The sequence below is a fragment of the Papio anubis genome, chromosome 11, assembly GCF_008728515.1.
Source record: "Papio anubis isolate 15944 chromosome 11, Panubis1.0, whole genome shotgun sequence".
NCBI classification, from domain to species: domain Eukaryota; kingdom Metazoa; phylum Chordata; class Mammalia; order Primates; family Cercopithecidae; genus Papio; species Papio anubis.
In genome coordinates this window covers 5363113-5385589 of record NC_044986.1, presented here as the reverse complement: position 1 = coordinate 5385589, position 22477 = coordinate 5363113, and the positions used below count along the sequence as shown (strand labels likewise).

The 22477-nt window shown below is 45.2% G+C and overlaps 1 protein-coding gene across 9 annotated transcripts in view; it reads left to right on the top strand.

Moving 5' to 3' along the window:
• PTPRE (protein tyrosine phosphatase receptor type E) overlaps positions 1-22477 on the top strand; it is a 180948-nt gene that overhangs the window by 63906 nt on the left and 94565 nt on the right. For 7 of the 9 annotated variants that reach the window (XM_021943850.2, XM_031651995.1, XR_004176856.1 and 4 more), the window contains one exon: positions 13209-13231. Coding sequence is in view for 1 of the 9 variants with exons in the window: in XM_021943840.2 (XP_021799532.2) it covers positions 8137-8205; positions 13209-13231 (92 nt within the window). In the remaining 8 variants the exon portion in view is untranslated. Of the gene's footprint in view, positions 1-5858; positions 8206-13208; positions 13232-17028; positions 18331-22477 lie in introns of those variants that run through there. The other 2 variants (XM_021943840.2, XM_021943842.2) reach the window with 2 other exon arrangements.

Below are 22477 nucleotides of genomic sequence, written 5' to 3'. Positions count from 1 at the left end.
GAGGGCAGGTGCTGTGAAGACATCCTGGTGCCTTTGCAGGGTCGCCGTGAGGATAAAGGGGATGGGCCAGCTGTGGTGGCTCAGGCCTGCAATCCCAGCACTTTGGGAGGCTGAGACAGGACTCTTAAGGCCAAGAGTCCCAGACTAGCCTGACCAGTATGGTGAAACCCTCTCTCTACTAAAAATACAAAAATTAGCTGGGCATGATGGTGCACACCTGTAATCCCAGCTACTTGAGAGGCTGAGGCACGGGAATTGCTTGAACTTGGGAGGCGGAGGTTGCAGTGAGCTGAGATCGGGCCATTGCACTCCACCCCGGCAACACAGCGATACTCTGCCTAAAAAGAAGAAAAGGCGGGGGGATGATGCAGACATGAGCTTTTTGTGTGTTCTTGTCATATCACATGTAAAGGAGACCGTCAGACTGGGAGTCTTTTCTGTTACAAAATTATACATCTGGAGAATCATGGTGAGCAGGAATTCTGTGTGAGATGCTGGCACGTGCCTCCTGCGCTTCATGAAAGAGCCTGTTGGTTTGGGAGCATCCATGGCTTTGCTCTTCGGGCTGCTGGCCATGGGGACCCTGGGTCCCGAGCTCTTCAGAAACCCTGGTGCTGAGGAGGCGAAGCTGTCTCCTCTCTCCCTTTGCACAGAAATTCCAGAATTTGGATTCTTTTGGTAACCTCAAGCTGAATGTTCAAAATGTTGAACATTAGTTCTTTTTTCGTTTTTTATATAAGTATTTACACACACGCGTAAAAAAGAGCCAGTAACCAAGGGCTTTTCCCAGGCCAGCAGTGGCCTGGGAGTCCAGCCCACACTCCCAGACTCCAGCTGGGAGACACAAAAGGAAGGGAACTTGGGTGGGGACACCCCACGATGATGAGGTCCTTGGGAGCCTCCAGGGCCTCCAGGAGCTCAGCTGCCACCCAAGAGCACCCTAAATCTCAGAAGCTAGCCAATCCAATGGAAGGACGGTAAGGTATTTTCAGTGTAAGCACAGCTTTGAGGATGAAAGGGTTGTATTTGCAGAATTAGTTGGAATCAGAGTTCCAAGCCTAGAATGTCCTCCCACCCTCTACCCACCCCAGGACTGGATTCCTGTCCTGTGAGGCCAGCTGAGCTCTCCTCCCTCATTACCTGTCCCCAGGTACAGACCTTCCCCTCACACCATTGATAACTCATCTGTTGCATTTTTTCATGTATCCTAAAGCATCTACACAGTAGGCATTCAATAAATACCTGCTGAGCAGTGGATTACATAGTATAGCCACAGATGAAATGATGCCTACGAACCTCCTACAAAACTCCTGTTTTATTATTTCAAACTCTGAAAACTCACAGTTTGGACTATTCTTTTGTTAATCCTACAATGAGTTAAGTTGACTAATGGACACTCAAGTTTCCATCATGGCTGCGCTCACAGAAAAGATCACCTGGTATTTTCCCTTTGTTACTATGGAAGATCTTAGGTGGATCATATTCCTATTCATGTCATAGGAATCGTTTACTGGGGAAGGGTCATTTCATTTCAATTATGTTTTGAATGATTAGTCGTTTCAAAAATAAACCATCCCTCCAGGTTAAATTTATCTGGGACTCATGGTTGGATAAGCTTCTATGTCATTAAAATTAATTGATGTAGCAAAATCAACTGCAATCATTATCCTGTCCCATATCGGTGGCAGAACCAGGAAGGTGCTCACCATCTACACACGGCGGCAGAGGTCTCTGTGTCCTTTGTCCTATGCAGAGACCCTGCCTGTAAGTCTCACTGAACTGAAAGTTAGGTCGGGAGTCTCCGTATGACCTGACTGAGAGCTTCATGTTGTCAAGAGTCCATACAAAGCTAATGTGATGCTCACACTGGGGCTGGTACATTTGAACAAACGGTTCACTTCAAACATTCACATCCTAAAAAAGGACCCCAGTGGGCATAGGGAGTCCAGCCCAAGACGAAGTATCAGGGAACTGTTGGGAACACGGAGCTTACAGTAAGAGACCTGGGGTAGGGTGGGGGTTGGCACCCCCGTGGAGGGCGTCTCCATGTTCTCGATGCTTCTGCTTCCTCCTCTGGAAGGCAGGGAGGGCCCTTCTCAGCTCTCCGCACTGTGTGGAGGAGTCGGTGAGATGAAGCCTGCCCAGTGTTTTCACTCGGTGCTGCCCTAAGGTGTGAGAGCCCTGTGCATGGTGCCCCGGCCTTGCTGTCCTCGCAGGTACTAGCGCATTCCAGTTCCTTTAGAGAACGAGCACTGGGGTAAGGAGGGTCAGATGTGCCCATCCTGGCCTGCAGTGAGCACTTGTCCCTCACAAGGCAGTTCCTGGGGAAAGTCTCCAGCATGTGCAATTTGCAGTTTAGCGTAAACGGAAGGAGGTTTATTAGAATCTTGGCAGCTCTAGAAGGAGACTCTCAACTCTCCATTGGCTACAGAGCCCGGCCAGCCATGTGGGTGGCTCGCTCAGGCCGGTCAGAGGTTCCTGCTGGGATGGCCAGGGGCGCCGGGAGAGCTTTCCCTTAGCATATTCAGACCTCAGACTTCCCGGCAGATTCAGCTGCAGCATTGAACTTCAGGCAGTTTTCCTAAATTCAACTTTCAGAGCTTTTACCTTTTCAGAGACCCAGCCTAGTTTACAGAAGCCCAGCAGAAACTTTTTTTCAATTTGCGTGTGACTTTTAGATGAGTTTGGGGCTGTGTGGGAAGATGGTATTTCAGCATCCTAGGCAGGGGCACATCCTATAAACTGTGTGCTTTGAAGCCGTGGTGCTGCCTGATCATGAGGGTAACACGGGGGAGGAGGAATCCTTGTCAGTGTCCTGTCTGTGGTCTGCTGGGCAGTGACCACTTCCCCTGACCGCTGCCTGGGGACTGCTCCTCCACACACAGCTTATCTCCCAGGAAGCGATTCCTGGCCCAGGCACCAAGGGCCCAGGGTTTTCCTAATGTTGAGGACATTGTTGCCCAATGGCACAGAACGTGGGATTTGGAGTCAGATCTGGCTGGATTTGATTTCTGGCTCAACCTCTTGTTGACCACGTGACTTCATGCATGTTACTATGTTACTTCAGGGTGGCCGTGAGGATCAGACAGGATCCTGTATGTACAGTGTCTAGCACTGTGCTCCAAGGACCATTTGTCCCCATAAATGTGATTTTTAGGTAGCAAGGTGGTGCTATTCTGACCATTGGGCATGTGACCCCACCCACGGCCAACCCCAGGGTGCGAACAGTAGCCTTTCTGTCCTTACCTGGGCCTTACCCTCCACTGTTTCCAAGCTCGTCCACCCAACGTTCTCTCACTGGATCATTACCATGATGCTGTGGATCATCAGTAAGTATCAGTGACCTCATGTGTAGTGGCCATTGAAGCACAGAGAGGTAGAAGGGCTGCCCAAGGTCACCAGTGGGCAGGGATCTGGCTGGAGAGCACATGCTGCTGCTTCTCCCTCCCTCGGACTATGGATTATAGGAGAGACCAGCAGCCATGCAGGTGGCAGGTGGGAGGCCTGGGGTTCTGCAGGTATGAGCAGATACACATCAGCCCCCTCTACCACCGGCCTCTAATGTCCCCACATCACACAGAGGCCTGGGACCGTCTGGCTGTGCGGTGCAGCGTCTTGAGCACATACACTTTGGGATGATTCCTTGAGTTGTAAAGAAATAAAATAATTTTCCTTGAGAATGACGGATACACTGCTTAGCAGTGGAAGAGGAGAGCTGACCTTTATAGGTAGACAAAACAAAATGCCTGTCAAACATTACACTTTTGTTGCAGTATATTGTTCCAGAATGGAGCGCTGCATATTTTTGTTATAATGCTGTTTTTGTTTCTAAATGAATACTGCAGTGTTCTTTTATGTGGAGGAGGGATTCATTACTGGTTCACAGAACTTTTTCAGTGGTGGGGAAAAATAGGTGCTTGTCCTCAGCAATGCGTATCAAGCCTAGACACATTTCTGTTAGGAGCACAGTGATTTGTGAATTCCCTGACAGCTTACCTTTTATTATGAGCTCTATTTTAAATGGAGACGTGTAGCTTTTCCTCTTCGAGATGATATAACAGATACCCAGAATCTTCTCTGTTATCTCTGGTTTGTTTTAAAGCTCGCCTCTTTTTTGTGCATTTTACAGGGATTCTTATTTATGAACTAGTTTAAATGGTTCCGGTCAGGCAGTTATTGTGGGGTGGAGGATCATTAAACCAAGAATATTTGCAAATGTTTCAGCAAAGTGGCTAGTTGATTGGCAGATTTTTCATTCATCAGCTTTCCTAATTTTCAGAATCTTCCTAAGGAATATCTAACAAACATCTCTGCTCTGAGTACCATATTCCTGAAAAAAAAATTGATCTGTTTTCAGGATAGGTCTCCCCTTTTCTCATGCTAATACATTTTCTTAGTCTTGGTAATGTCCTATGCGCACCTGTGAAGGATGCACCACTTCCTGATAGCTCTGCGTCTGAACCCCTCTGTCAATGGTAACACTTCACCCAGGCCCCCAAGCCAAGCCCACAGTCACCCTTAGCTTCCTTCCCTTTCCCCACTTCTCACATGCCTCCAAAGCTTGTGAGCTCTGCCTCCTCTATCGTTAAATAGCTGCCCCCACCCCCGGCCGCCCACCACTGCCCTTGAGAACACCTTTTCATCCTGCACCTGGACCACAGGTGTGGCCTCATTAGTCAGGAATCCGCAGTCCACGCCAAGCCTGGTCCTGTCCCTTCTTCTTCTCTGCAGCCATCACAGTGACCTTCTCTGCAGAGAGCAGAATGGGAACGCCCAGGCTTGCAGACTTCTGCAGCCCCCTTGTGGCTTCAGCCCAAAGCCAAAGGTCTCTGCAGCATTCCAGGATCTGCCCACCTCACATGCCAGGCTAACAGTAGTGATTTATTGGTCCAGGCCTTATACTGAGTTCGGTGTCGGGTCCTTACCTCCTTTACTAACCCAGCAGGTAAATATTATTATCTCTATTTCGCAGATGAAGAAACTTAGGCTCAAAACCATTAAATGACTTGTTCCAAGGTCAAAGCCAGGATCCAACTTATTTGCCGTTTCTAGAATGTTCCATACACTCTCTGGCTTCCTTGCTTTTGTTCATGTGTTCTTCCTGGGAATTTTCTTCTTGAGAAAGATGCCCTAACTTTGGCCAAACACAGGTAAATTTTCTGCTTCTGTCTTTCATGGCTGCTGGCTTGCCACAACCTAGCACTGCTCACCCCTGCATTTCAATGATCTGTTTATAAGCCTGTCCTCCGGACTTCTTTTAGGGTAAGGAGTTTGGGGTTCTGTCCTTGTATGTTTTTAATCTCTAAATCCTAAGCAATTGGCACAGAACTAGCACCTAGTAGATGCTCACTAATGTTAAATGGCCGGTTTAGCATATTGATGTACTCATTCAACTAGTATTCTATGAGTTTCTGGTACACGCACAGAACTTTTCATATACTGAAGATGTTCAAGTCAGAGATAACAGGGTTTCTATTCAGAAACCAGCAAATTAGCCATGGATGCTCTGTCTTTGGGGGTGGGTCTGCACCTGCCTTCATCATCTGTAAAGTGTGGAACATACCTGTCCACCTCATAGCGCAGCTGAAATGGCAGCAAACATCCTTAATGTTAATCCAGAGTCCTACTGTACTGTGTTGTTGTGGAGATGCTGTGAAGACACAGAAAGATGGAAGGGGCGGGCAGGGAACAGCTGGGCACCAGGAGGGATACAATCATGGTGGCCCACAGGGCTCAGAAAAGACGTCGAGGAGCGAGTAGCACTTGACCTACTGGATCACATGGCATCTAGTGGGTTTGGGTGAGACAGGCTTTGTGGGGCAGGGAGCAGCATGCGGGAAGCAGGGGGACTGTGCTGTGTTGGAGCCTGTGAGACACGGTTGTGTGAGTGAGCGGCCTCTGGAAGGTGGATCACCGTGGTGTCTGCCTGACTTGATGCTCTTCCTGGGAGCTTCCAAACCTGTTAAGCAATGCAGAGGGCTGTTTACCAACACACGCTACTCTTCTCATCCATGCCAATCTCATCAGCAAACATGCTATTTCCCTTATTCGTGAACAATTATTATTATTATTTCATCATAAAATGATCTTTCTGAATAATTATTTAATGCCAGAGCTCATCCATTCTGCCTTAGTGAGCATTGCTTTGCCCTGGCCTCTGGCCACAGGTTACCGTGGACAGCCGAGTGTCAAGATCATCACCAACCAGGCCCTTCACACATGTGCTTAGCCTCATCGCAGACCTGGGGGGGGGGCACCTGGTGAAAGTCAGGTGTTTCCAATCGGCACTCTGAAAAAGAAAACCTGCAAACACTGATTTAACAACATGTCTGAGTATTAGAGATCGTTTTCTCTGGGGCTCACTGAACAGGCATTAGCTCAAGAAAAACATCTTTGGCGTGCTCAGTTACCATGAGCGTCAGGCGCCCAGCAAGCCTGTCCTGAGTACATTTCAGAGTCTGAGCCCAACTGGGGGAGCGAGGGAGGTCGAGGGGAATAAAACGGGCCTTGTTGTCGAGGACTGCTCCTCCGGAGTCCCACTGCACTGCCCAGTGTGGGGAGTCCTTGTGGCAAGCTACCCTATGTCTCTGAGCCTCAGTTTCCCCTCTGCCAAGTGGGTCTAATAACAAACTCCCCATGTGAGTATTGAGAGGATACAGTGATCCCTGTTGGGTGCTTAGCGGGGAGTCTGGCATGAAGTTCCTGTCCTTACAGTGACTGTTTCTTCTGCAAGGGTCTTCTCTTGGTGGCTGTTAACACCATCCATCCCTGTCCTCAAACACTAGAGCCCCTGCCAAGAAGCTACTCACTGGGCAAAGATTTTTTTAAAAAAACATGACCGTGACTGTCACTATCTGAGAAGTGTCCATGCCCAGCGCCAAGAGGTGGACAAATCCCTAGCTCTCCCGTCTGGGGCTTGGAGGGCACCCCTACACCTCGGAAGGGAGCCCGGAATCAAATTGCCATGTTTCCAAATTTGATGCTGATAATAATGGCATAGACAGACGAGGCAGTATGGAAACCAGCAGACACTTGTACTTGCAAAGAAGGATTTGTCTGGCTTTCTAATTTGCATGTTTCCTAATCCAAAGAGGGTGCCTCAACCGTGGAGTAATTAGAGAGTATGTGCCTTGATCGGGGGAGGAGGGAGCTTGAGAGGCAGGCAGAGATGCACGTGGATCTGTGCTGAGCAGCTGCCCATGAATAATTTCTAAAAGTTGCCAAATATTTAGAAGTCCTGCTCGTCTGTCGTAGACTGGCAAAAAGGATGGTTGAGAAAAATGGGTCTTTTTTTTCCCCAGCCTTAGCAACATTGTTTTAAAGATTTCATCTCCTTTTCAAGGTGGTTTGAGGCTGTGGGGTAGGCAGGATCAGATTCTACTAAACTTCTTCATTTCAGGGAGGGCTTCTTCCCCCAAGTTCAGTAGCTCCTTCTGTCCTGTCTTTCATGCATTAGAAAATATAGACATTAACAGCTTTACTGTTGCCTGGAAGGTAAACAAGGAAGCTGTGAGTATGACGTCAGTGCGAATCTGAAGCCTAGATGATTCAGAAACGTTTTGCATTCTTCCATCATTTGAATTACCCACTGGAAGCAGAATGTAGTTGTCTGCTAGAATGCAGAGACAGCCACAGGGCCCGTGGCTGCAGTTCCGTCCATTCCCACTGCACTTCATTTAAGTGATGAGGTCTCTGTTATTATTTTATTTGGAGTAATGATCCTGCTCTTTTACCAGTTCATCTAAAGTAATGGTCGTGGTGCTTGAGTGTTACTGTGATTGAGGGTGAATGACAGTTCTTGCTACCCCAGTGTTCTAATTGATCAGGACAACTCAGTGTCTTTGGGGAAAAACTGGAGTCCAAGAGAAGGCAGCCAGGATTGAGGAACTTGGCTCCGGGGGCTGGTCATTCACAGTAAGACTGCTTCAAGGTCAGTATCACTGGCATTTAACAGCATGAAGTGGAGTTTTATTCTTGTATCCTTTCTTTATAAAATTGTAATACATCATGAAAAGTTCACATTTTAGATATACACGTAGAAACGTGTAGGTAAACATGTTAAAATAAAATGTAAATGCACTTCCAAAAAATTCTTGCAGGTTGCTACTCATTTAAAAGAGTAGCTTGGAGATACACATGCTATGCAAGCCACTTCAGCAACCTACATTCTGCCCACTCGAATGCTTATGGCGCTTTAGGCCAAGGGTATGTATAAAAGGCATTTTCCTTTTGTCTGAATTTGGAAAGATTGGCCAGTTCTGTTCATTTCAGAAGTAATTTGAATGTTTCCCTTAAATGGAATAGTTCCAAGGGACTGATTCTAAACGCTGTAGTTTTATTTTCTTCTTTGCAAGGTTAGGATGCACAATAACGTCGCTCGGTCTTTCCATATCTTGTGAGTAATCGGGAGCCAACCCAGCAGCCCGGCCGCTTCCTGTGGGCGCCCTCACTGGCCTGACCTTGCCTGCCCCTGCCCCCCTTCCTAAGGGCGGATTTCCCCTGTTCCAATGTTGTCACACTGCCTTTTTCCCAGGGCCTTGTCGGGCTTCCTCCCTGCCTCTGTTCCGTGGAAGCAGAGTGGCTGCAGCTGTGAGCTCCAGGGACTCACCAGCCAAAGCTCCAATTCTGTGACCAGGCTGGTCCAGGCCTCTGTGGGCCAGGCTACTTCCAAAGACCCACTTCTCCCACAGTAAATATATGGCCATCCCAGGGCTTTCCTTTCTGGAGCAGAGAACTTAATGAAGCACTCTCTAGGACTGGAAAGGATTTTGAGGAATAATCCAGTATCATTATTGCCATCTGCAGAATGCCTTTCCAACACCATTCCTACACTAAAGGAATTACAGCTTCACTGGGAGGAAGGAGATATAGCAAACAAACAAACAAACAAAACAAGCAGACAAGACTGGGTATAGTGGCTCACGCCTCTAATGCCAGCACTTTGGGAGGTCAAGGTGGCCAGGTCGTTTGAGCCCAGGAGTTCGAGACCAGTCTGGGCAACATCAGGAGACCTTGTCTCTACAAAAACTACAAAATTAGTGGGACATGGTGGTGCACGCCTGTAGTCCCAGCTACTCGGGGGGTGGCTGAGGCAGAAAGACTGCTTGAGCCCAGGAGGTCAAGGCTACAGTGAGATATGATCGTGCCACTGCACTCCAGCCTGGACTATAGAGTGGGACCCTCTCTCAATTTAAGAAAATAAAATAAAATAAAACAAGCAGACAAACGTACATTGCAATGTAGGATGGCTTCCCCCGGGAGGCCTAGCCGGGAGTGGGCTCAGCAGCCCCAGGAAGGCATCACCGCTGCCCTGTCTCCTCACTCTGTGATGCTGGTCCAGAGCCTCACCAAGCCTCAGTGTCCTCATCTTTAAAGTGGGTCTCGCCGGCCAGGCTTGGTGACTCACGCCTATAATCCCAGCACTTTGGGAGGCCGAGGAGAGTAGATCACTTGAGGTCAGGAGTTGGAGACCAGTCTGGCCAACATGCCAAAACTCCATCTCTAGTAAATATACAAAAATTAGCCAGGTGTGGTGGTGGGTGCCTGTAATCCCAGCTACTCAGGAGTCTGAGGCAGGAGAATCACTTGAACCCAGGAGGCAGAGGCTGCAGTGAGCCAAGATCCCGCTGCTGCACTCCAGCCTGGGTGATAGAGCGAGACGCCGTCTCAAAAAATAAATGAACAAATAAAAATTTAAAAACAGTAAAGTGGGTTTTGCCTTACCTACTAGGATAGTTGTTAGATGTTGGAGAAACCCCACAAGCAGCGTCCAAGGCACTCCACAGCCCAATAAATCTAAACTCGTCTCTCCTTCCCCTTACCCGTTCAAGAGAACAACAGGAAGCTTTCCAGTGAGTGGAAGGACATTGTGTCAGCTTCTCACTGACCCCACTTCGCGAATCTGTCTGCTCGAACCAACCTCCCCAACCCCCAGCTTTTAAATGTTCCTCTTTCACAGTTTCAAACCTGTAGCTCAATACTACAGTAGCCATCGGCGTCACAGTATTGGCCTAATGGAAGTCTTCACTGGGTAAAGGTTTACTTTAGAGAACATTATGATTGGTCTTTGCTCTAATTCTTTAAGAAACTGATAGTTGTGGTTTCACACTATCATGTGTGAGCCACAAACCAATAAAATACATGATCTATTTGTAGAACAAAAATTAGCAGAATGTTGTAGTGCACACCTGTAGTCCCAGCTACTTCGGAGGCTGAGGCAAGAGGACTGCTTGAGCCCAGGAGGTTGAGACTGTAGTGAGCCATGATTGCACCACTGCACAATAAGGCAAGAGTTCAGTGTATTCTTGCCTTAGTTTTTAAAGTTAGCCCCAAGTTTAATTTCAAATTATGATTTGTGTTTGATTGGGGTTGTCAATCGTGCAACCATTGACAAAGTGCCAACAGGTACTACCAAAATTGGTCTTTTCCCTTGTGATTTTAGTCTGGTTTGACTCAAGCCTGCTGCCGCTGTCTGCAGCCCCGCTCCAGAAACTTCTGCATAGCATTGGGTTTTATTTTACATTAAAAGGAATCGGCTGGGCGCGGTGGCTCAAGCCTGTAATCCCAGCACTTTGGGAGGCCGAGACGGGCGGATCACGAGGTCAGGAGATCGAGACCATCCTGGCTAACACAGTGAAACCCCGTCTCTACTAAAAAAATACAAAAAACTAGCCGGGCGAGGTGGCGGGCGCCTGTAGTCCCAGCTACTCCGGAGGCTGAGGCAGGAGAATGGCATAAAACCCGGGAGGTGGAGCTTGCAGTGAGCTGAGATCCGGCCACTGCACTCCAGCCTGGGCGACAGAGCGAGACTCCGTCTCAAAAAAAAAAAAAAAAGGAATCAGCATTGCATTGGAAGATTGATCATTTCTATCAATCCTCTTGAGATATTGGAGGTATAACTTCCATTCCTGGCTTCTTTCCTCACTTGGCTCCAGTCAAACACCACGAGTCACTCTTTTTAGCATCTTTTCTGATTCATTTCGGAGAGTGGAAAGGATGTACTCTTGTAATAAGTTATTCCTACGAAAGAGCAGTTCCCCTATCTGCAGTGATCCTCAAGTAATCATTTATTGCCCAAAAACCGATTCCCTCTCAATCCCCTGCCATCGTGCTGTATGTTATACTGGGTTCCACTGCACCCTGGAAACCCTCTGTGCTTTAATATGTTATTCAACAGACTTTCCCCAGTTGTTTTATATAGCTGCCCTAGTAGATGCTTTGGTATTATATAGACTGTCTTATACATTTCATTTATAATTGTTGTTAGTATATATAAATCTTTTTTTTTGTATTAGTACTTTGCACCTTGTGACCTTAACTTATATATTGCCTCTAGTGGCTCTAGTGGCTATTTTTGAATCCTTTGGTATTTTCTCTGTAGACTATTATGTCATCTGAGAATAAAGTTTTATTTTTTTTCTTTTCAATGCTTCTATCTTTTAATTCTTTTTCCTAACTTGTTGCATTGGCTATGATTTCCAGGATAATGTTAAATAGGAGTGGGACAAATCCTTGCTTTGTTCCCAGTATTGGGGAGAGGTATTAAGTCTTTTCCATTAAGAAGAATTTGAGCTGTAGATTTGCCCAAATAGACTTAAAATTCCTTAGTAACCAGAAGTATTTTTTCTGCTTCTTGGGCTTCAAACATACCTCATGGGTCAGCTTTTAAATGTATAATAATATGCATTTAAATATTTTTTTTAAATATACCAATTTATAACAACTTTTAATTGTATGCTGTAGAGTCTTTATTTGATTTGATTTAAAATATCTAGTTTTATCAGGACTAAGATAGCAGGCAGTCTCTTTTAGTGGAAAACATCATGTACTGAATTCACTGTTTAAAAACAGTGACAATCAAAACGTGCTTCCACCCTTCACCAGTGCAGACATACAGTGATGACTGAGCAAGGACTCTTTCACAGGTAGATAGCAGCCTAATCAATAATCCCAGTGTGAGGCTGCCATGCTGACCACTCAGAACAGAACAAGCAAGCTAAGTTCATCCACTGAGGAATGGGTCAACAAAATCTGGTATATCCATGCAATGGAATATTATTCAGCCATTAAAAGGAATGAAGTACTGATACTTGCTACAACAGGGATAAGTCTCAAAAACGTAATGCTATTATAAGTAAAAGAACCCAGTCACAGAAGGCCACATATAGTGTGAGTCCATTTATATGAAATATTCAGAACAAGCCAATCCATAAAGACAGAAAGAAGATTGGTGTTGCCAGGGGCTGGGGAGAGGATGGAGCTTGGGAGCTAGTGAGCTAATAGTGGGTATGGGGTTTCTTTTTGAATGATGAAAATGTTCTAATATTAGATTATATTGATGGTTTCAAGTTGGGTGAATATACAAAAAACCATTGAACTGTACACTTTAAACAAGTGAACTTTAAGGTGTGAAAATTATATCTCGATAAAACTTTTTTTAAAAAAAATAACATGAGAGCTAAATTAATGGGAGGCTGGGCATGGAGGCTCATGCCTGTAATCCCAGCACTCTGGGAGCCCGAGGCGGGCAGATCACTTGAGGCCAGGAGTTCGAACAGCCTGGCCGACATGGTGAAACCCCTTCTCTACTAAAAATATAAAAATTAGCTGGGTGTGGTGGCACATACCTGTAGTCCTGGCTACTCAGGAGGCTGAGGCAGGAGAATCACTTGAACTGGGAGGTGAAGGCTGCAGTGAGCCGAGATCGCCCCATTGCACTCCAGCCTGGGCGACAGAGCAAGACTCCGTCTCAAAAAGAAAAAATAATTAATTAATGGGAATGGTCAGGCTAGATAATGATTAAGCTAGAAAGCTGGAGAAAGGGAGATGCCCCAGACTAGGCTGTGAAAGGCTCTTTTGAGGGGAGGATGGGCTAAAGGAACTACTTGAAGGGGAGGGAACCCTGGAGGCCACAGCAGAGGCAGCTGACTGATAGAGCATCTTGGGGGCTAGGTCAGTGGCCACACCCCGCCATCAACTGACCATTAGAGGTTGTATTAAAGTTTGGGGTAGGACATAGTTAAAAGCTGATAATTGCAGCCAAAAGAAGTATCAACTAGATAAAGAGATCTCCAGGAGACCCTGAACAATGAAGCAAAAATGGGATAGTCGACTAGTGCTGTACAGAAGGAAATGGTTAGAATTAGCAGCCAACTCCTGTTAACCAGAAAACTAACTGTTTTTTTTTTTTCTTCTTCTTTCTTTTTCAGACTATAGCCTTCACGTTCCCTCGGTGAGTACAAAACTTTTTAAAAATTATGTCTGATGTACAGATAACTAGCTTAAGATAATATGTGGGATTTAATTATTAGAAGAGCATTGTCATCTTGAGAAAGAAGGCCATATGGTCAGCGTGTTATATTTGAATTTTATGCCTTACCTTGCTTGAACAGGCTCATATCACACCTTTTTGTTACATCATTTGTGTGTGTGTGTGTGTGCGTGTGTGTGTGAAATTTGGCTCAGCTGCTTGATCTCCTGAAATGTATTGTTGAGGACACAGTTTCTACATCCTTTCCTTTCACTGACTTGTCGTTGCTTTTAGAAGGGTCTAGCTTTATCTCAATGGCACACATCCGACCACTGTTCAGGAGCGTGGGGGCACATAATTGCATTGATGGTAACTGCTTCTCAAATTGATCTGCTCTAGAGAAAACTGCTGAAAAGGAGCTTCTCCGGATTGCACGCTCAGTAAAAGCAGTATCAGGGTGTCGCATAATTTTATGCCTTTTGGGTCCAGGCAATGGCAAAATTCCATGGCCTTAATGTCCTTAGAAAGAGAAAACTTTAAACAACGGAGCCCTTTTGCAGTCTACTTAATCAATTTAATGCTGTTAAGTTTCCTAAACAAATCGAAGGACGAAAATCTAAGAGCTTTCGCAGTGTGTGCAGTGTGCGGGCAAGTGGCGCGTGGACTTCTGGGTGTGTCTACTTTCAGCGGGCACCATGATGCCAGCCACCGGGAAGCTGTATTTCCTAAATGTATTGCCTTGTTTGAAAGGCACTGACTCCGTTCTGGAATCATTTTCAGGTCAATGGATCAATTATTGTGCCCTGGTTGGCCCTCTTTTTTAGGCAGGGTGCCCTTTGTGGCACTGTTCCATCTGGGCATCAATGCTCGTGGTCATTCTTGGTGTGATCAAATGCATTTTGACTGTGTAGATTGTTTCTTTCTTTCTTGGTAAGGAATGTTAAATAAAAGTAATGATTGATTAAGCTAGAGAAGAGGGATGCCTTCATTTGCCACCTACTAAGTTAATTTTGTTGTCCATGTTCTCCATTGCATCATTATGAGACATTGTTGATTCTGAATGGGGAACTCTTCTTGGGTAAATGTCAGCGGTGGGATCAAAGAGAAGGATCGTTACTGGAATCATATTTACAGGATGGAGGATTAACTATATGAAATCTGCAATCCCTTATTGCCTCAGAATCCTATACAAGGGATGTTGGCTGGTCGATACTGGTTCGAATGCTTATTAAACATGGCTTTCCTTAAAAGCACTGGAGCTGCGTGCTTTATCGAATGCAAGTGTGCCTACCATGCTAGAATGAAATATTTGAGTGTCAGACCCCACAGCTACAGCTCCTTTTAAAATATAGGGCTCAGATTATGATTTGTTACAAGTGTGTGACCTTTGCACCCCTTGTCTCTCCACTCAGTATTGGCCCCTCCGCACCCCGTTTTGCCTTCTGCCACTTCCAAAATTTCGTATTTTTCCCGGCAAGTTGACCTGCTCCCCATCAATAAGTCAGCAGCTCCCGCAGCTGAGTGATCCTGTGACAGGTGCTTCCAGGGCTCCTCCACCTCCTGGCATTGTCTCAAACCCGGCAAGAGATTCAGAAGTGGGTGCCCTGCCCAAGGGTCACTGACTGTGTGTCCAGGAGCTGACTTCCTTTCCTCCCTGCATCCACCATGGGTAGTTGGCAGCCAGAGCAGCTTCAGGGGGCACCTCCCTTTTCCTGGTCTCATCCTTCCTTTGCCTCCATTTCTTTCTTTCTTTTCTTTTTTTTTTTTTTTTTTTTTTTTTTTTGAGACAGAGTTTCACTCTTGTTACCCAGGCTGGAGTGAGATGGCATGATCTCGGCTCACTACAATCTCTGCCTCCCGAGTTCAAGCAATTCTCCTGCCTCAGCCTCCCGAGTAGCTGGAATTACAGGCAAGCACCACCACGTCCAGCTAATTTTGTGTTTTTAGTAGAGACAGGGTTTCTCCATATTAGTCAGGCTGGTCTCAAACTCCCAACCTCAGATGATCCGCCCGCCTCAGCCTCCCAAAGTGCTGGGATTACAGGCATGAGCCACTGCACCCAGCCCTGCCTCCATTTCAGTGGGAAAGTAAAGCTCTGCTTCAGGAAGATCCTGAGTTCCTAGATTAGGGGTACTTCTGATTCCAGAAATCTTTCTCTGGATACGAGGAAAGGGTTTCGAAGCCTGGGTCTCCTATCTGTGCTGCCTTGTTTGCTGCCTTCGTTTGGGACCTGCCCACTGGGCCACTAATATGGTTTGGCTCTATGTCCCCACCCAAATCTCATCTTGAATTGTACTCCCCTAATTCCCATGTGTTGTGGGAGGGACCTGGTAGGAGATAATTGAATCATGGGGGCAGTTTCCCCCATACTGTTCTCCTCGTAGTAAATAAGTCTCCCGAGATCTGATGGTTTTTTATGGGGTTTCCACTTTTGCTTCTTCCTCATTCTCTTCTCTTGTCTGTGCCATGTGAGACGTACCTTTCACCTTCAGCCATGATTGTGAGGCCTCCCCAGCCATGTGGAACTGTGAGTCCAATAGGCCTCTTTCTTTTGAAAATTGCCCAGTCTTGGGTGTGTCTTTATCAGCGTCATGAAAACGGACTATTACAGCCGCCAAGGTAGAATATCAGACTGATCTATTAGCCCGTTGCATTTTCACTGCTAAGCATTTGAGACTTGTACGGAACATCAGGATATCTGTTAATGGAAAGGAACTTATTTCTCACTTGTGGGATTCAGAGAGGTGCTTTTGAGTCAGTTAGAACTAAAAGGATAGTCCACCTTGGGCAGGGTGGATAAGCCCCCTAAGGCTGGAGATGGTGCCACAGCCACCACCCACACTGGCCAGCTGGCTGCAGAAGAGCCTAGTCACACGTGCTGGATGAACACATCAGCCTGTGCGAGCCTTCATTTCTCTCATCTATCCATCACTTCCTAGGATGTGATGTGACATTTAAGTGAGATGACCCAAGGTAGGCATTTAATAAAAGCTAGCTATGGACTGGGCATGGTGGCTTACGCCTGTAATCCCAACACTTTGGGAGGCCAAGGCAGGTGGATCATTTGAGATGAGGAGTTCAAGACCAGCCTGTCCAACATGGTGAAACCCTGTCTCTACTAAAAATACAAAAATTAGCCGGGTGGTAGTGGCACGTGCTTGTAATCCCAGCTACTTGGGAGGCTGAGGCAGGAGTATTGCTTGAGTCTGGGAGGTGGAGGTTGCAGTGAGCCAAGATTGCGCCACTGCACTCCAGCCTGAGTGACAATGTGAGACCCTGTCTCAAAAAATAAAAATAAATAAAAGCTAACTAACTGTGGTTATCACTGCTACTCTTATTATGATCGTCATCACAGAATCATGGCAACTGTTTCCAAATTTAAGGAAGATATTGAACTGGATTGTAACATATATGCTGGTACCATAGTGGGTATCAAAAGGAGTTCCCTTTACTAGCAGTAATCCACTTTTTCACTTTAAAAAACTTTATTAATATTTGACATCTAGGCCGGGCACAGTAGCTCACACCTGTAATCCCAGCACTTTGGGAGGCCGAGGAGTTCAAGACCAGCCTGGCCAACATGGTGAAACTTTGTATCTACTAAAAATACAAAAATTAACTGAACGTGGTGGCGGGCACCTGCTACTTGAAAGGCTGAGGCATGAGAATTGCTTAAACCTGGAAGGTGGAGCTTGCAGTGAGCCAAGATCACACCACTGCACTCCAACCTGGGTGAAAGAGCAAGACTTGTCTCAAAATAAATAAATAAATAAATAAATAAATAAATAAATAACATCCAAAAAAATGAGTCAAGTCTTTTTTCCTGTTAAGCTGGATTAGGAGGGTCTCTTGAGTAGAGTCACCCGTTCCCATGTTTTCCTTTCCTTTTTCTTTGTCTTTAACAATAGGTTTGTGAAAATAACACCATAGTTCATATCAATGATCAAATATGACCAAAGTTCCTTCAACTGGAGAATGCTTACAACTCTCTGGGTCTCTCGCATAGTATTTATTGCAATGGAATTTCAGAATTGAGAATTTATAAAAGATATATCATTAAGGTTTAAATATTTTCTCCAGACTCTTTGAGGTCTTATATTGTTATACCTAAGAGTATCCACTACAAAGTAAAATTAAATGATTCTGTAACTTGACGATTTCACTTGGGTTCATGGAAATACCCAAGGAATAAAAGAAAACGAAATTAACGTGTGAATATTCAGCCACCGTGAGTTTCAATTTTAAAACGTACTTAGGCTTCCCTTCACTCGCTTGCTCTTCTTTAGTAATCTATTTCCTCCTCTGTCACTTTTAAGAAGTGTGATTTTTTTCTCTTCTGACTCATTTGTGTTTCTTGATGTTGATTTGAACGGCTACCATGACAGAAAAAAAAAAAAAAATCTGTTATTTTTAAAATAAAGTTCAGGGTTCTGACAGGCAGGGAGACCACTCCAAGCTTGCTTCTGGCTGCGTCCGCTGGGGTGATGTTTCCAGCAGGGCAGGAGCTATACGCCCCGGGCCGGCCTTCGGAATCCCAGAAAGAAGTGAGAAGCCTGGTGGGCAGAGCACATACAAAATTAAAGTTTTCTGAGACATGTGATTCCTGTTTCCCTTCTTCATCACATACTTGGGTTTTTTATTAGCACCAATGGATTCCGTGGGTTTCTATCCGAGCCACAGTACAAATTATTCTCCTGGTGACTGAATTAGAAGTTGACAGTAAGTTGGAAGAATGCCTTTGGATCTGACATGACGAACAGATTAATCCTTCATGTATTTCCATTTCCATTCCTCCCTCCCCCCGGGAAAGTTTCCGCATTCTTTCAAGAAGTGCCTCCTAAAGGAGCCTAGTAGGTAATCCTTTGTCACAGAGCAAAGGCCTGGGCGTTAATCAGTCACAGTTTCCCCTAAGAGGAAATAGGAACACAGATTTCCTATATAAACTCATGTCTCATCACCGTGTTCACAGCAGACCCAGTTCAGAGTTGGAATTCTTCTAGAAATCGTTTCTCAGCTGACAGGGAAACATGGATTCTCCAAGGCCAGGATGGTTTCCCAGCGTCTTCCCAGGAAGACAAGAGGTAACGGGGGAGCTCAGAGGGGCCTTTCTTGTCTCTTTGGTTTTATGTCATGGTTGCTTCTAATATAATTTCTGAAGTATCTAAAAATCAGGCTAAAGAATATTACCAGGAAGGCGTCGTTAAATGAAAATTTGGCAAGCCTCTTAGTTACCTTTATCCAGCTCTGTGCAGGAAATCTGGGATCTATGCTTCAGGAAACCATTTCCAGTCCACCACGCCTCGGTCAATAGTGCCCTGGGGATGGCACAGAAGCATTGTCTGTTTGGGCCTGTGGGTTGTCAGACAGCCAAGAATCCAAGGTGAGGTTCACCTTTTTAGAAAAACAGTCCCTAACAATTGCTGGGGACATAGGCCGGCTCGATGACACAGGAAAATCCCACCCATTGTAAACTGGACATTTTCTATCTTTGTAATCAAAACTGCCCTCTTCATTTTTCTTAACAACTAGATTTGTGAAGTGGCATTTTAATTAAAAGTGACACACAGAGCAAGCGTGAGGGACCTGGTCTGCAGGCCAGTGAGCTGGTCTTCAAGGAGCTTGTCTTCAGGCTCCTGAGGACACAGGGCCGGTACTCTGTGTGTAAGGGTTTCCTGCCTGTGCAGTTCATGCTACAGAAACAGATGATATTGTCGGCTGCAGATGTGTGCCAACTGCCTAAGGGATGGCATCATTCATATTAGGAGAAAGAAGACAAGAAATTTATAAACACTTTTGGGTATGTGAGTTACAGAGAGATTTCTCAGACCCGGCAGTACATCAGGATGAGGTCTGGTGCCAAATGCAAGGGCCGTGAGTGGACCAGTCCTACCAGATATATGAACTCACCCTCAACTGCAGCTCCATCCCCTGGGGGTGGCCCCCTGTGGATTGAACAACAGGAAAGGGGATCACATTCTGCTCAAAAATGACCATTTGCAGTGACTTTTTTTTTTTTTTTTTTTTTTTTTTTGAGACTGAGTCTCCCTCTATCACTCAGGCTGGAGTTCATTGGCACAACCTTGGCTCACTGCAAACTGCCTCCCGGGTTCAAGAGATTCTCCTGCCTCCACCTCCTGAGTAGCTGGGATTACAGGCGCCTGCCACCACGCCCAGCTAATTTTTATGTTTTTAGTAGAGATGGGTTTTGCCATATTGGCCAGGCTGGTCTCAAACTCCTGACCTCAGGTGATCCGCCCACCTCGGACTCCCAAAGTGCTGGGATTACAGGCGTGAGCCACCATGCCCGGCCTGCGGTGACTTTTTAAAGCTGCTTATACACATGAACATAAAGATGGAAACAACAGACACGGGGAACTCCAAAAGGGAGGAGGGAGGGAGGAGAGCAAGTGTTGAAAAACTATCTATTGGGTACTATGTTCACTACTGGGGTGATGGGTTCAATAGAAGCCCAAAGCCCAAACAAACCTGCACGCATACTCTGGAATCTACAATAACATTTTTTAAAAACTGCTTATTATGTTGCAGAGTTTGGTAAAAATTATTTAAAATGTTAAGAAAGGAAGGATCTCTGTGGAACTACTGAACAAAAACATGTCATACAATAGATTTTCTGAGTAGCTTTTCTCCTTGTTTTGAATAGAAATAAGCATAAGCAAAAAAACAAAAACTGGATTTGTGTTTATTTTATGATGAGGGCTGATTCAGTTCTAACAACTTTAAAAAATATGTTGATAGTATTTAACTGATTTCAAAAAACTCTACCAAGATTCATCTGCTGTCAGAAATGGTGCAGATTTCATGTTCAAGTGCTATAACATATACATATAGATAGCTTCTTAAAGCTATATATATTATATTTTACATATACATATTATGTATTTAAAGCTATCATGTTACCATGTTGCTGCTGAGAAATGAATTGTTTAAAATATCATGTTTGTGGAAATTATTATTTAGAAAAACAGGATTTGCTCCATTTCCTGTTTTTCCAGATAACTTATGTGCCTTATGCTTAAACAGAAATTGCATTTCTGATAAGGCGCATACGTAGAGAGCACTTATTTACAAAGCAAGCTCAAATTCATGATTTCATGTGGGTCCCCTAAACACGAGGAGGCAGCCGTCCAGGCGTGCCTTGTCACCTCTCCCTTAAAGAGGGGAAAACAGAGACCCAAGCAGGCTGGATACATGAGTTGTAGGACAGTGGAAAGGAAGCGCCAGTCCCCTGTGGTGCTCCCTCAGACGGAAATGGTACTCCTCTCCAACTGAAAAAACAGTCAGCTTTTATTACCACCACCAAAGGTGAAGTTCAGACCTGCCAAAAGAAAAACTTTTCCATTATTAAAAACATGATTTGACAGTTATGCAAGTGACAGAGAACATTAACAAATAAGAGCATATCCTGTGGATTCTGCAAACGGTTTGCTGGTTGATAATTATATTTTGGAACAGTTTTATGATCACTTGAGTTGATCTTGGCCAGAGTTCCCAATTATTTCTGCATGTTATCTGCTGACCGAATGCAGCTTTCTAATCTCTTTTCGCACACTTGGCATGTTTCCTTTCCTCACAGCCAATAATTCGTTCGTTCGCTCACTGAGGGTTTATCAGGGTTTATCAGGTATCTCTTGCAAGCTCATGATTGTGCAAGATCTTGAAAAATGAAGTGGTTGATTCCAGTTCTAATTTCAGGAAATATTTCTTAGACAGCCAATATTTGAGTCCTTTCTCTACTAAGTATAAATATGTGTTTTGCCCAGGAGCCTAGCAAAATGATTGATTAGAAAGATTTTAGTTCTAGAAAGTCAAATTACCCCTGTAATCCCAGCACTTTGGGAGGCTGAGGTGGTTGGATTACTTGAGGTCAGGAGTTCGAGACCAGCCTGGCCAGTATAGTGAAACCCCATCTCCAATAAAAATACAAAAATTAGGCTGGCAAGGTGGCACATGCCTGTAATCGCAGCTACTCAGGAGGCAGAGGCAGGAGAATCACTTGAAGGCAGGAGAATCACTTGAACCCAGGAGGTGGAGGTTGCAATGAGCTGAGACTGCACCATTGCACTCCAGCCTGGGCAACAGAGCACGACTCCATCTCAAAAAAAAAAAAAAACAAAGAAGACAGTTGAATTACTTAGACTTGTCACTTCATCACTCTGAGTCACACCTTCTTGGTCTAAAACATAAAGGGCTGGGTGAGAATTGTTTAAAGATATCTTCAAGACCTCGAGTTCTATGCTCTAGGGTGGTGCTGGTCTGGGTTTGGAGTTAGCAACAGAAATTCCCAGGAAGTAACTACTGCAGGTGTCAGCCATGACTGGGACCAGCCGCGCTCATCTCCTTGTCTTGCAGGATGAGGTCTGCATGTTTTGGGGCGAATGTTTTGTCATCTTCCTAGGAGAAAGCAGCACTGGCCTGGGGGGCTTGCTCCTCCTGCCTCCCTCATTTGTTTTTCCTCTCTCACCGCTCTCCAAAAGAAGCCAGAACATTTTTTTGAAACACATTTTTTTAATGGAAAATTTTTATTTGAAATATGGTCATTTCCTTTTTATAATATTGCTTATATTCAGGAAGGAAAAGCTGAGAATCCGTGGGCTTTGATTTTAAAACTCAAACAGAAATGTTAGTTAATAAAACAAAGGTATTTTTCCCACTGTTCTGAGGGCCGTCCTGGCAAATGGTTCTGGGGGCCGTGTGATGGTTTATGTTACTAGAAGTGATTCACTGGGAAGCTGAACCACTTCATCTCGTCAGAAACCATGGAAACCCTCGATGCCACTCTGCTCCCCTCTTCGGGGAGTTCTCAACAGAAGACGCTGGAAAGTGGATGTCACTGGGATGAAGTTAGAAATCCCAAAAGTGCACTATTTGAGCGAGATCGAATTCAAAGGCATCACTGTTTTCAAAACCTGTTTTTGGCTTCCTTCCAATCTGAAGCCAACACCGACGTTCTGTTATGCTGTTTCCCGTTGTGGGCGGATTGACTTAATTTTTAATGAGTGATTCACCACTCATGGCTGTATGTTTTCCGCCTGCTGAGCTGAGAATTAAGTCATGTTTCCTTTAAAAAATTCTTTTTGATATCAACTGAGTAATGTGGTTCACAGTGTTTGAGACAAGGAGACATGTTAATATCACTTAAAAGAAGGCATTTAACCTGACCTAGGCTCTTAAGACACGGCAATCATGACGCCATCATGACTGGAATGC